At 38.3% G+C, this 11,914-nt stretch overlaps 1 protein-coding gene and 1 pseudogene across 2 annotated transcripts in view; one reads left to right on the top strand and one right to left on the bottom strand.

Moving 5' to 3' along the window:
• Positions 1 to 65: 65 nt before the first annotated feature.
• LOC111840546 (glutathione peroxidase 1-like) lies at positions 66 to 2,167 on the bottom strand (annotated as a pseudogene).
• Positions 2,168 to 5,455: 3,288 nt separating this feature from the next.
• Positions 5,456 to 11,914, top strand: part of tex264b (testis expressed 264, ER-phagy receptor b) — a 70,795-nt gene continuing 64,336 nt past the window's right edge. For both annotated transcript variants that reach the window (XM_023805520.2, XM_023805521.2), the window contains exon 1: positions 5,456 to 6,026. In XM_023805520.2, the coding sequence (XP_023661288.1) occupies positions 5,769 to 6,026 (258 nt within the window). In that variant the 5' untranslated portion in view covers positions 5,456 to 5,768. The remainder of the gene's footprint in view (positions 6,027 to 11,914) is intronic.

Here is an 11,914-nt window from a genome sequence, read left to right as displayed (position 1 = left end):
AACACCGATGTATACTACAGGCAAAGAAAACTCATGAGAAATTACAACAATAAAAGGCACAAAAGTAGAAATGTTTCTTTTTTATTGATCCACTGATTACAAAAATTCAGACATCCTTCACGTGCACCAGATGCTACAGTCAAGTGAAGACTTTTACAGATTTCTCAGACATCTTTTTTCACTAAGGTTTTAAAAGGATGACTTCATATAGTAAAAGTGCAAAACTGCAGCAGCATCTTGCACAAAAGAGGATGATTTAAAGACAGTGGACATTAGCAAGCAGGCTGGACTGGCAACAGGCAAATAGGAGGGAAAAGAAGCCCATGCAGTAAATATCCTTTCCACTATGGCCATATTGCCCATACTGCTATAGCTTACTTCTCAAGGCCAAGAAGCTTTTGGATGTCATGTTCAATGTTGATTGTCAAGAAATTTCTGCTGTAGCGTTTGAATGGCTCTCCATCAGAACCAACAAGAAACTTCTCAAAATTCCAGGACACATCATTTCTACATACTGGGCTCCAGATAATAAACTTTGGGTCAGTCATCAAGGACACTGCATTATCACTGGGGGTGGGTAGCTTCTCCTTGAGGAAGACGAACAAGGGGTGTGCGTTCTCGCCATTTACTTCAACCTTCTCCAGAAGCCGGAATTTGGGCTCAAAGCCATTTCCTGGACGAACATACTTAAGGCATTTCAGGATTTCTTCATTCTTGCCATTCTCCTATTAAAAAGGTAAATATATAAAGGAACATATTTAGCCTGTTAAATATTTCAAAGTATTTACTGATAAATATAAATGCATATAAAAGTTAAGCCTTACCCAGCATTCTGTGTTTTAGATGTACATATAGAAATTAGTAGACAATTATAGCTCAAAGTTCATTAGGCCGTTTCCAGCAGTAGGAATGGCACTTCACACCATCTTTAAATTTAATCTTTTACAAAAAAAAGCCAAAACTGAAAAGGTAAAAAGACAATTCATGAACTGACGATCCTAAATTTTTCTAAAATTTAGTACAGAAATACAACCTCCAGTTTTCACCAGTCATGTAGCTGCGTGAGCATGTCCCCGCCCAGTTTAATCATATCTATATAATCAGGTCAAAACAAGTCGACAAGTTTTTCCAAATGTAAGTCTAAAATGACAATTTAAGGGAAATCTCCACAGTATAACTATACATTGTTGTGGGTTTACGTGTATCAATATTAGCCATGGCCTTTTCCAAGCAAATATTTTATAGGAATGAGTTTTTCGACGGGTATATAATAAATGAATATATATAGAGAGCCAATAATAATAAATCGTGAACACTTATAAACGTATATGTTTTTTGTTATCCATATTATTCTTATATTAACACTCCCCTGTAAACTTATATCCTGTTTTAAGGAGATTAAAATTCTACATTCTGGATTGAAGATTAATAACAGGTTTATTACCTTTACTGCGAGTCATTTACAAAGGAGTTACGAATTACCATATAAAGGTTCAAATGGACGGTAATTTCTTGTCATGTCGGCGCTAATGCACATAAAATACATACGTATTCGCGCTGTTACATTAATCGATTGCCGCACGTATCGCTTTTAAAGGTGAATAAGTACTTGCGTACCAGTTATGTCAATCCCTGCCTATAGTCAAGCTGAACCTTGAATCATGTTTATGATCTGTCATTGTGATCCAATAAAAATGCAAAAAACAAAACAAAAAAAGTTATGGGGGGGGGGGGGGGCATGTCTTCCGCTTGAACTCCTCACGACCTTTTAAGCCACATGACGGAGGTTTCATTGCTATTAACTCAGAGATCATCACCTTCATCACCACGCACATGTATGAACAGGCAGCAGACGGCCGGACAGAGGCGCTTTACCTGATGGCCGAACTGATTGCAGGGCACCGCCAAGACCACGAGCCCCGCGTGAGCGTAGCGCGCGTGCAGCTCCTGCATCTGCGTGTAGTCCCTGACCGTCGTGCCTCAGAGCGAGGCGACGTTCTCGATCAGAACCACTTTGCCCTTCAGCTCGGAGAAGCTGAACGCCTCCCCCGTCAGCAGTTTAGCTGTTAAATCGTAGAATTTCTTAACCCTGCCCGCCATCTCGACGCAAAAAAGCAAACCTCTCCTGTCCTTAACGAGTGGCCACAGTTTATAACCCCGTGAGGAAAGGGGCGGTGCTGAAGGTGGAGCTACACTATTTGTTTTAAACTTAAAAAAAGAGATGTGCGGAAATTTCCGCTCCTTATATATTGTTGTGGAATTTACTTCATATTGTATGTTGTAGCAAGTAATTTAGTACTATGTTGACGTATTTAAAAACAAACATTATACATAATTTCTGGGTTTTATATACTTTATCTTTTTATATATGGTGCATATTGTTTTAACGATTTAGTTGTGTATAATCGATTTTTGATATAGCCGTTGTAATCCAATATTGTGATCACATACCTAATTTTTAATTATGATATCTAATGAACACTCCAAACTAGTGTTGTGGAAAGTTTGTTGCCTGTGAGACACTTCGCTGAACTACATTAGCAGCGTAAAGATACGCAGGCGTTTTTGCCGCTGATTATACTCGATCCCCTTCTAGTGCTTTATCAGTTTTGCACAGAGAACCGTGTTTTTCTGTTGCCTACTAACATGTTTCTAGTTGATTTTAAGTATTTCTCATATGACCTTTTTCAAGGGGATTTATATTATTTTTCTTGGTCATATACTTAATTTAAAATGCACTATAGAAAGACCGAATAGCATAAGAAGTGTTCCCTTCCTGTCATATGTATTTATGCAAAAACTTCATCGTGTCTTGCCCAGTTCCACGTCTTGATTTTTTTTTATCCTAGCAAAGACTACAGTTTTGCTGCTGAAATGTATTCAGATGGCTTCACATTGAAAGCGTGCACTCTATCCTCAAAAGCCAATAATCTCTGTCTGTAAAACAGTTTCTTGGTTCCTTCTTCAGATTTCTGTTGAGGTAGTTGACATAGGGACTGTGGGCAGGTTCTTGCAATAAAATAAAGAGTAGATTGTTTACATTGATGAGTGTATCGTCATTTACACTCATGGATAGTTCTTTTACCTTGACTTGGAGCTATTCACTGTACACCTGACAGCTGGTTTATAGCAAATGTAGCAGCTGAAATAGTGCTGTCTAAATACAAGTATGACCCAGTACATAATTAACTTTATATATAAAAATTCAGTCTTGACAATTTATGTGGCGCTACTGCATATAACATTTATATCCTGTGCTTGATCTTTTACCTGCGACCTTAGATCAGATTTGAGGTTGAAAGATGGATGGACAGATTGTTTGATGGAGCTGTGAATATATTGGAAACCAGCTCCAGGGGTCTCCCATACTCGTGGGTCTCCCAAGTTTGATTTCAACTGTCTGTGTGTCTCATGGAGAGTAAAATGAGATAGGTGAAAAGACAACTTCCCGATGGAGATGAATGAAATATCACTGTTGTATTTTTATACAAGTAGATGACTATTTTTTTCTTGTTGTAGTTCTGTGTTAATGCATGTGTGTGGAAAAACTGGATAGTAATGCTGAGACGCATCGGAAATCTATTTTACCAGCAGATTGAAGGAGCATAGGTGCCATATGCCTAGGATCGGTACTCGGCCAAATAATGGGCTGAAGGCACTACAGGGTTAAACATATGGACTATTAACTTCAAGTTTGCTGTTTCAAGCCTTAAAAGTTGGCCTTGTATCGTACCCATGAAGAAGGAAAATTACTCCAGAAAAATAACAAGCCTTACAGATTGCTTAAAAAGGGACAGTTCAGCACGCAACATAACATAATCCAGTGCTATTGCAGAAAGTAAACTAGATAAAATAGAAAACATAGATCTCCCATTATAAAAGATTTTCTTGGCACCATAATATATGACTGACGTTTCTGGTATATATTACTTTCCCAGAATGCATTTTTTTGTGGCAATATAAAATTTTTCATCTGTAACAAACTATGGCACACAAATATTTACTTTTGTTTTATAGTTGTCTTGCCCTGGTAGTCTTTATGAAAATGAAGTGAGGAGAATACTTTTGATTCTACATATTTGTAGTTCACATAATTGGCTGTCCTTACTCAGAGCATTGTATAATTTGTATGTAATTTACACATCCCTATGTACAGTAAATATATTACATAATATAACAATGTGATGAGCAAGTACGTTTCTGAAGGATAAAAAAAAAGTTCTGTGTTTCTGTCACGCCCGGCTCGTCAGATCCTCGTGTGTGCCACGCCCCCTCATTACCCACGTGTACTACCCTGATTGTTCCCAGCTGTTTGATGTTAGTTTTGGCCTGTTTAGTGTATATCAGTCCACGTCTACCTCTGTTTCCCAGATCTGTGATTAACGTTCGTCATGTGCTATTCTCTGTGCGTCCAAATAAACCTAATTTACCCGTATTTACGGCTCCGTTCGTCTGCTTCCCCGCTTCCTGCTTGTTCGCTTGCGCATCGACGTGACAGTTGCGGCTCAATTTTTTTAACCAATTTGCCGCCTGCTGGCCGGTCGAGGTGTGCACCTCTGTTTTAATGGCTGATATAGAAGATAAAATCATGAAATAGCTTTTCGGTTTTCCATTGTGTTTTTTTGACCTGTGAATAACGGAACTACTGGCCTATTTTTAAAAGCCTGAAATAAGAGGCTGATCGTCTTTAGATTTTGCCATTTAGAGTTTCACTTTTTACATTTAGAGCATTGAATGCAATCAAGCTTATTCAAAGTATTCATCCTTATTTAGATATTTTATTTTCTTTACTTTAATAAACCATTTAGGTAATCTAAAAAGTGTTTAGTATATTTTGTTAAAATATGTAACTGATTGTGAGACAAATCTCTGCTTCTTCGAGGAAGACATACTGAATAACACAAATATTCCAACAGTCAAAAGCATTATACTTTTTTTTAAATTACCAATTAACGCCAATGTTCTAACTTACAAGGGCTTGATTTCAACTTCTGTTTTGTCACTCTTCCATCGTTGCCAGAAGCCTTGCATTTTCAAAGGGCAAGCCTTTAGTTTAAGCCCTCTGCCAATGTGCTAACTACATTCTTCCTAAAACATGTACGCAGATTTATTCTGCAAAGTCCTCCTTTTAAATTAACATCCGAACTTTTCATCGTAATAAATCTCGGTTCCGTAGACAACCGGACCACATGCAAACCTATGCGAATGGGCAGCACCAACAGAAGAAGGGATATGTTTCAACAAAAGGGCGAATGATTTACTATGATATATCATTTGTTGAGACATGATTTCACATTTATTTAAAAACATAATAATACTCGAAGTTCCTCTATTGTTACTGTGAAAATTCTGACTTTTTATCAATGTTGTCATATTTGCTTTTAGACGTCGCACCCCTTATCGAACAGGCGATGTATACAGAACCGACAGGAAGCTGTAAAGCAACATGGTCTGTGTTTAGGGAAATGGAACAGCCTTAGCCTGCTTTGAGAAGCTAGCAAGCAGCTAAATACCTCAACATCCTGCTTACAGAAAGTACCGTCTCTGTCAACGGATGATGTATTTTGAGAACCTGTACTGATAAATATACATATATCTATCTCCAGAAACAGTTGTCAAAACAAATCCGTAGTTGTAGATAAAGTTTATTCGATTTACGTAGCCGTTAGCTTGATTGGCATTTCGGAAAACACTTATAATCAAAGCATTATAAATTCTGCCGAGACAAGCACGGTAACGAACTACCTAACCCCGTCCAGTTAACGACCATGTCTGAGCTTGTTATTTTGGTACTCATTATCTTTCTAATACTCTGTCTGTTGGTCACAATAGTGGGGTATGTGCTATACTCCGGGCTGCTTTCCGATATTAACATCAAAACAGGTTCTCCTCCAATCAAGAATATAACCTTTGCCTACAGATTCAAACAGGGACCTTACAAAGAGTGCGGAACAGTCTTCACCGAAAGTTGTAGTATTGGGCCTAAGCTCTCCAGCATCGGAGTGTTCTATGATGATCCAAACCAGGTGAGATCATTATTAAGGGTCCAAAGCACATAGTGCTATGGAACCTTATTGTTTTTATTATTATTATTTCTTAAGGATCTAATATTTGTATAGGATTTAAATCAGGCCTCATCACAGTTATCTTACTGTCCCGAATGAGCCTTGATTCATTTCTTTAACACGTGGCAGTGTGATTCAGCGCTGTGTGAAGCAGGGTAAACTGAGTAATGGATTTACTTAAGTTGACCTTCAAAAGAAGTACAGCTACAGTTGGGACATTGATAAAGCAGAAGTCAACATGTCATTAACACAGAATTTATGGTTCACTCTTAAATAAATTTAGTCTGGTTTACACGTCTTTTTTTTGATGGAGTGTCTTGGTGACTTAGTGACAATTTGTAAAACTGTTTACTCTGCTAGTAGCCAGGACGTAAAGACTTACAAAAGCTAGGGTACCATTCTGAGGAGTAAGAATGCAGAGTTTCATGGCATCGATCGTATAACCAGCGTTTCTTTATGGCTTAACTAACAGGTTTTATTAGATTATCAATGTAGATTTTGCTCGATAGCGATACGTTTTCTTAACCGTCCTGATTTGATTGCCTCGAGAAATCCACATATGTAGCTCAATGACGGTTATATTTTATGATGTTATTATTTGGTGTTTTATGTTTTAAAAAGAACCATTTAACATAATGATCTCTTAAACACCACTTCTCTACCCTTTAAAATAAAGTATCACATTGTTATTTCTATAAGTTGTATATTTATTATCAAAGCATTTATCAGTAATACAGTAAAGAAGAAAAAGATATTTAAGTGCCTAAATTTCGTTCTGGTGTCCCTAAAATTTTCAGTAAGGAGCACCAGTGCTACTGGTGGAAAAGGTTAGTCTGCAGCTCTGAATGTGCTATTGCTTTGGACAAAGGCTTTTGCAAAATAAAAGTAAATGTGAATGTTGTGCTTGTAACGCTTATCATGGATACACTTGCAGCCGTAATTATATTATCATCCTGTCGCCTACCACCACACACCCTTATATTTATCAGTTAGAATGGTACCTTTTTTTATTGGTATTAACTTAAATGAAATGCTATCTGTAGTAGCTAAGCAGTCTTGTACAGTGGTTAGGAGAAATTTTGGCCCATTTTTTTCTATACAGAATTGTCACACAGCCTATTTTTTAGGATCTTGCTAAAAGGCCTTGCTTCAGTTCACGCTAAAGCTTTTCAGTGGGATTACGTCAGAACTCTGACTTGACCATTGTAAAATACCGAATGTCTTCTGTTTGTGCCAATATTTTATGATGCAACATCCCATCCACTGTTTTCAAAAATGACTTTTAAATAATAAGCCCAGTTTTTCCCGGTTGTGCTGCCTGACATTTGAGCTAATGTAGACTTGCGAGCAGATCAATTTTCTTAATGGTTTTAAAACCACAGTGTTTTTCAACTGTTTATGAGTTTAAAGGTTTCAAACGTAAAGTGTTTCCAAACTAAAAACAAAAAAAGAATTATTACTTAAATACCATTTTTAATATTTTCCTTACTCTGCTCATTTGTTGAAAAGCGAACAAAAACTGGTCATGAAAGCACAATTGTCTTCTGTTGTATGGAAATATTTTGTATTCCATAAGGACGATATTGAGCAAAAGCAAGTGATTGTCGGCACTGCTTTGTGTCTGTTGGCACAACTAACAGCAATACCATCAGCTGATTTGACAGACTGTGTTGGTTGATTAGTTCTATTTGGCTACATAGTTAATTTTCAACTCTTAAATATCTCAAAAACTCAGTGTCGCAATTTTTTTTTTGCCAAAATGGTTCAGCGCAAAACACACAATATGTGCACAAAAAATAGCTAATATGGTTAATATGTGCCATCTTATGTAAGATGATTTGGCTAAGCCACGGGGCTAAACTTTTCTCTTTTTTTTTGCAAACGGGAATGGTAGAAAGTAAATAAAGCAAATTGATTGTAGTCAAAATGACGAAAAAGACAGGCTAAGCTACTCTGAAAGGCTGGGTTCTGAAGAGCTCAGTGAAGTCAAGCGTGGTGCTGTCATAGGATGCCACCATTGCAATAAGTCCAGTTTATGAAATTTCTTCCCTGCTAGATATTCCACGCTTCAGCTGTAAGTGGTATTACTGAAAGCGTTTAAGAATAACAGAAACTCAGCCACGAACTGGCAGACCACATAAAGTAACAGACTGGGGTCGCCAAGGGCTGAGGTGCATAGTGCATAAAAGTCGCCAACGCTCTGTTGACTCAATAATTGCAGAGTTCCAAACTTCCTCTGGCATTTACCCCAGTACAAAAACTGTGCCGGGAGCTTCATGAAATGGGCTTACATAGCCGTGCAGCTGCATGCAAGCCTCACATCACCAACCTCAACAGCAAGCGTCGGACTTGAAAACGTGTTCTGTGAAGTGAAGAATCACGCTTTTCTGTCTGGCAGCGGAGTTTGGCGGATGCCAGGAGAATGTTACCTGCCTGACTGCATTGTGCCAAATGTAAAGTTTGGTGGAGGAGGGATAATGGTATGGGGCTGTTTTTCAGGAGTTGGGCTAGACCCTTAAGTTCCAGTGAAGGGAAACTCTTAATGCTTTAGAATACCAAGACATTGTGGACAATTCTATGCTTCCAACTTTGTGAGAATAGTTTGGGGAAGGCCCTTCTCTGTTCCAGCATGACTGTGCCCCAGTGCACAGAGCAAGGTTCCTAAAGAGGTTTGGGAGAGTTTGGTGTGGAAGAACTTGACTAGCCTGCACAGAGCCCTGAACTCCACGTCTTCGAACACCTTTGGGAAAAATAGAATGGAGATTAGAAACCAGGCCGTCACATCCAACATCAGTGCCTGACCTCACAAATGCTCTTCTGGATGAATGGGCAAAAATCCCTGCAGACACACTCCAAAATCTTGTGGAAAGTTTTCCCAGAGGAGTGGCAGCTGTTATAGCTGCAAAGGGGGGACCAACCCAATGTCGATGCCTATGCATTTAGAATGAGATGTTGTGCAACTTTCTGTAGGTGTAATGGCCAGGTGTCCATCTAGTGTATCTGTGGCTAACCTTGCATTATTGGGTGAGTCTGTCAAACCTTTTAAGATACATTTGCATTGCAGTTGTGCTGTGGTGATACTTAAGTTCTGCTTTCCAATACTGAGTGACAGCTGCATTTTCATTCACTTTTGAAGTGCTTCCACATGACCCTGATGGTATCGTTCTTTATTTGGACCCTCATTGGCTATGGCCGCTATGCAATGTCTTCCTTCCCCCGTATTGGCAAGTAATCAAGAAAGAAAAATTTAATCAATGCTTTTCACTAATTGAGTAGTCAAGCTTAATTGAGTAATCGTTACCAGTGAATTGTATTATTTGAATGTGTGTAATATATATTCACATTAATGAGGTTTCATACTATAATGTAGTATTTATTAAAAGTAAAAAAAAAAAAAATTAACTCCGACAAATGCATGGCATGTCATTCAGCAATTTGCAAATGAATTATCAAAGGTGGGGTGCAGAACACATGTATTGTATGTATGTATACATGTATGTAGTGAGCAGTGGGTGGGCTGGCAGATTGGGTATTGTGACAGTATGTTTTTCGTCCCTTTATAATGGTGGTGAATAAAATATTGTTATATTCTTCCTGGCATTACCAGCTGGAAGAGAGAGTTGGCTTCGCATTCTAAATGATAGGAACTAAATTGCATAGAACCTCACTAATGATATACTTAGACATCAGTGATAAAACGTTTAGATGTGGGTGTAGCTTGGCATCATTCATGCTCGGCGCTCATGAATAACCCTGCCTTGACAAATTCTCAAATAGTGGAAGATTAGCAGGGCTGTGCTTATTTGGTGCTCGAGTGAGAGAACACTACAGCAGTTTTTCAGCATTGGTAGTAATGGATCAGTAGCATTTGGATTAAATGCTTATAACAGATAACAAGGACATGTCATCCATTGCCAAATTCTTAGTCAGATGGTCAAAAGCACAAAAAAATGAATATCATCTGAGGTATGAGCAAAACACTATAAATGATATACATCCTATGTCATCTCTTATTGGAGGGCCAGATGCCTGCAGAGCCTGGATCTTTATAAATGAAATGGCAATGAAGAATCTGAGAGCTGTTTTGTCTTTGTTTGTGATTTTTATATTCATGTTTTTGTAGGAGAGCTCTTTGAACTGCAATGTTAGACCGAGGCCGTGGTCAATTCTAGATCTTTGGCTTGTTCTAATAATATCTAGTATTCATTAGGAGTTAGTTTAAATGATATTGGGGTTTCCATCTAAAAGTAATGTTTTTATTTTTCTTTCATTTTTTAGATGCATGTAAAATCTAATTTCCATGAATCTTAAGTAGAAAACTTCAGCCAATCACTTTCCAAACAGTATAGCTTCAGGAACCAGGAGCCTATTGGAAGCAGCATTGGCTGCAAGGCTGGGGCCCGTCGCTGGGCTGGGGGACACCCTGGAAGGGATGCCGGCCCGTCGCTGGGCTGGGGGACACCCTGGAAGGGATGCCGGCCCGTCGCTGGGCTGGGGGACACCCTGGAAGGGATTCTGTTCCATCTCAGGGCACATTCATGCACACTTTCATTCTAGGGCTGGGAAACTCCTTTGAAAAGGCATTTGAGTTTTTATAATATATATAATATATATCATTTGAAGAAATTTGAATTACAATTATACTACAGACATAGTCCATCATTGTACAGTAGCCTAAGCCCATTGTGTGCAATTGACTGTAAAAGGTGAAACCTGCAACGTTAGCCTTTTGTCTTAAGTGAGGAAAATGATGAGTAGGCAATAATATATAACAACACATTATTTATTTGGCTACTCACAGGACAGAAATGTCAGCAGCAGCAACAGAAATAAAAGATCTAAATTGTGGCGTGAAATTAAGATATCAGGTCATTAGACATCTAACAAAGGCTTAAGTGCATGAAATGGCTTAAAACTTGAACAACATCATGTTGCCTTCAGTTTAGGCTACATCTGACTAGGTTTGGGGGGGGGTGACCTAATTTCCAGACATTATAGCACAGTATATGCTATTTTGATCGGATTTTCCAAAGCAACACTATTCCGGCATTGTGAAATCGTGGCGATTAATAGTTACAGACAAAATCCAAGCAGTTACCAAACTGTACTTTTCAGGTTTTTGGAAGTTGCTTATATCATAGCATTCTTCTTATGAATCACACATTATATCTCTAGTTTCAACATATCAAAAATGTAAATATTTTTGAAATTCAAATTTTATTCAAATAACAAAGTTTGACCTCCCAGGCATATTTGTCTTTCTCTCTCTCTCTCTCACTCTCTCTCTCTCTCACTCTCTCTCTCTCTCTCTCTCTCTCTCTCTCACACACACACACACACACACACACACACACACACACACACACACACACAGAGCTTGCCTAAGTGCTTACGTTTTAAAAATTAGCAAAAGAATTTTAAAATCAATCCTAAAAGCCACACAAAGTAGGTTTGATGTGACAGGTGTGTTAACACATTGGCTGCAGCATTCTGGGCCTAGCTGTAGATTTGATGTAGATTTCTTGGGTATATCAAAGTGCCTTACATTAGTCTATTTTACTTATTGTATTATTACTGTATTCATTTTTCACAGTCAACATATGACAGCATACCCTGGCAACCCAACAATGCAACCAGTTCAGCAGAATCTCATTGGTTACTGTGTTAAAGGCAGCACTGAGATTTAGAAGATCAAGAAGGGAGAGGTTACCTGAGTCTCTGTTTAATCTTAAATCCTTTAGCACTTTGAGAAGAGCTGTTTTGGTACTGTGGCATGCCTGAAAGCCAGTCTGAAACACTTCATGGAGACTATTAGTGTTAAGATAATCAATCAGCTGAAGAGACACAAC

Source organism: Paramormyrops kingsleyae, chromosome 6 (genome assembly GCF_048594095.1).
Source record: "Paramormyrops kingsleyae isolate MSU_618 chromosome 6, PKINGS_0.4, whole genome shotgun sequence".
NCBI lineage: Eukaryota > Metazoa > Chordata > Actinopteri > Osteoglossiformes > Mormyridae > Paramormyrops > Paramormyrops kingsleyae.
This window is presented reverse-complemented; position numbering and strand designations above follow the sequence as displayed.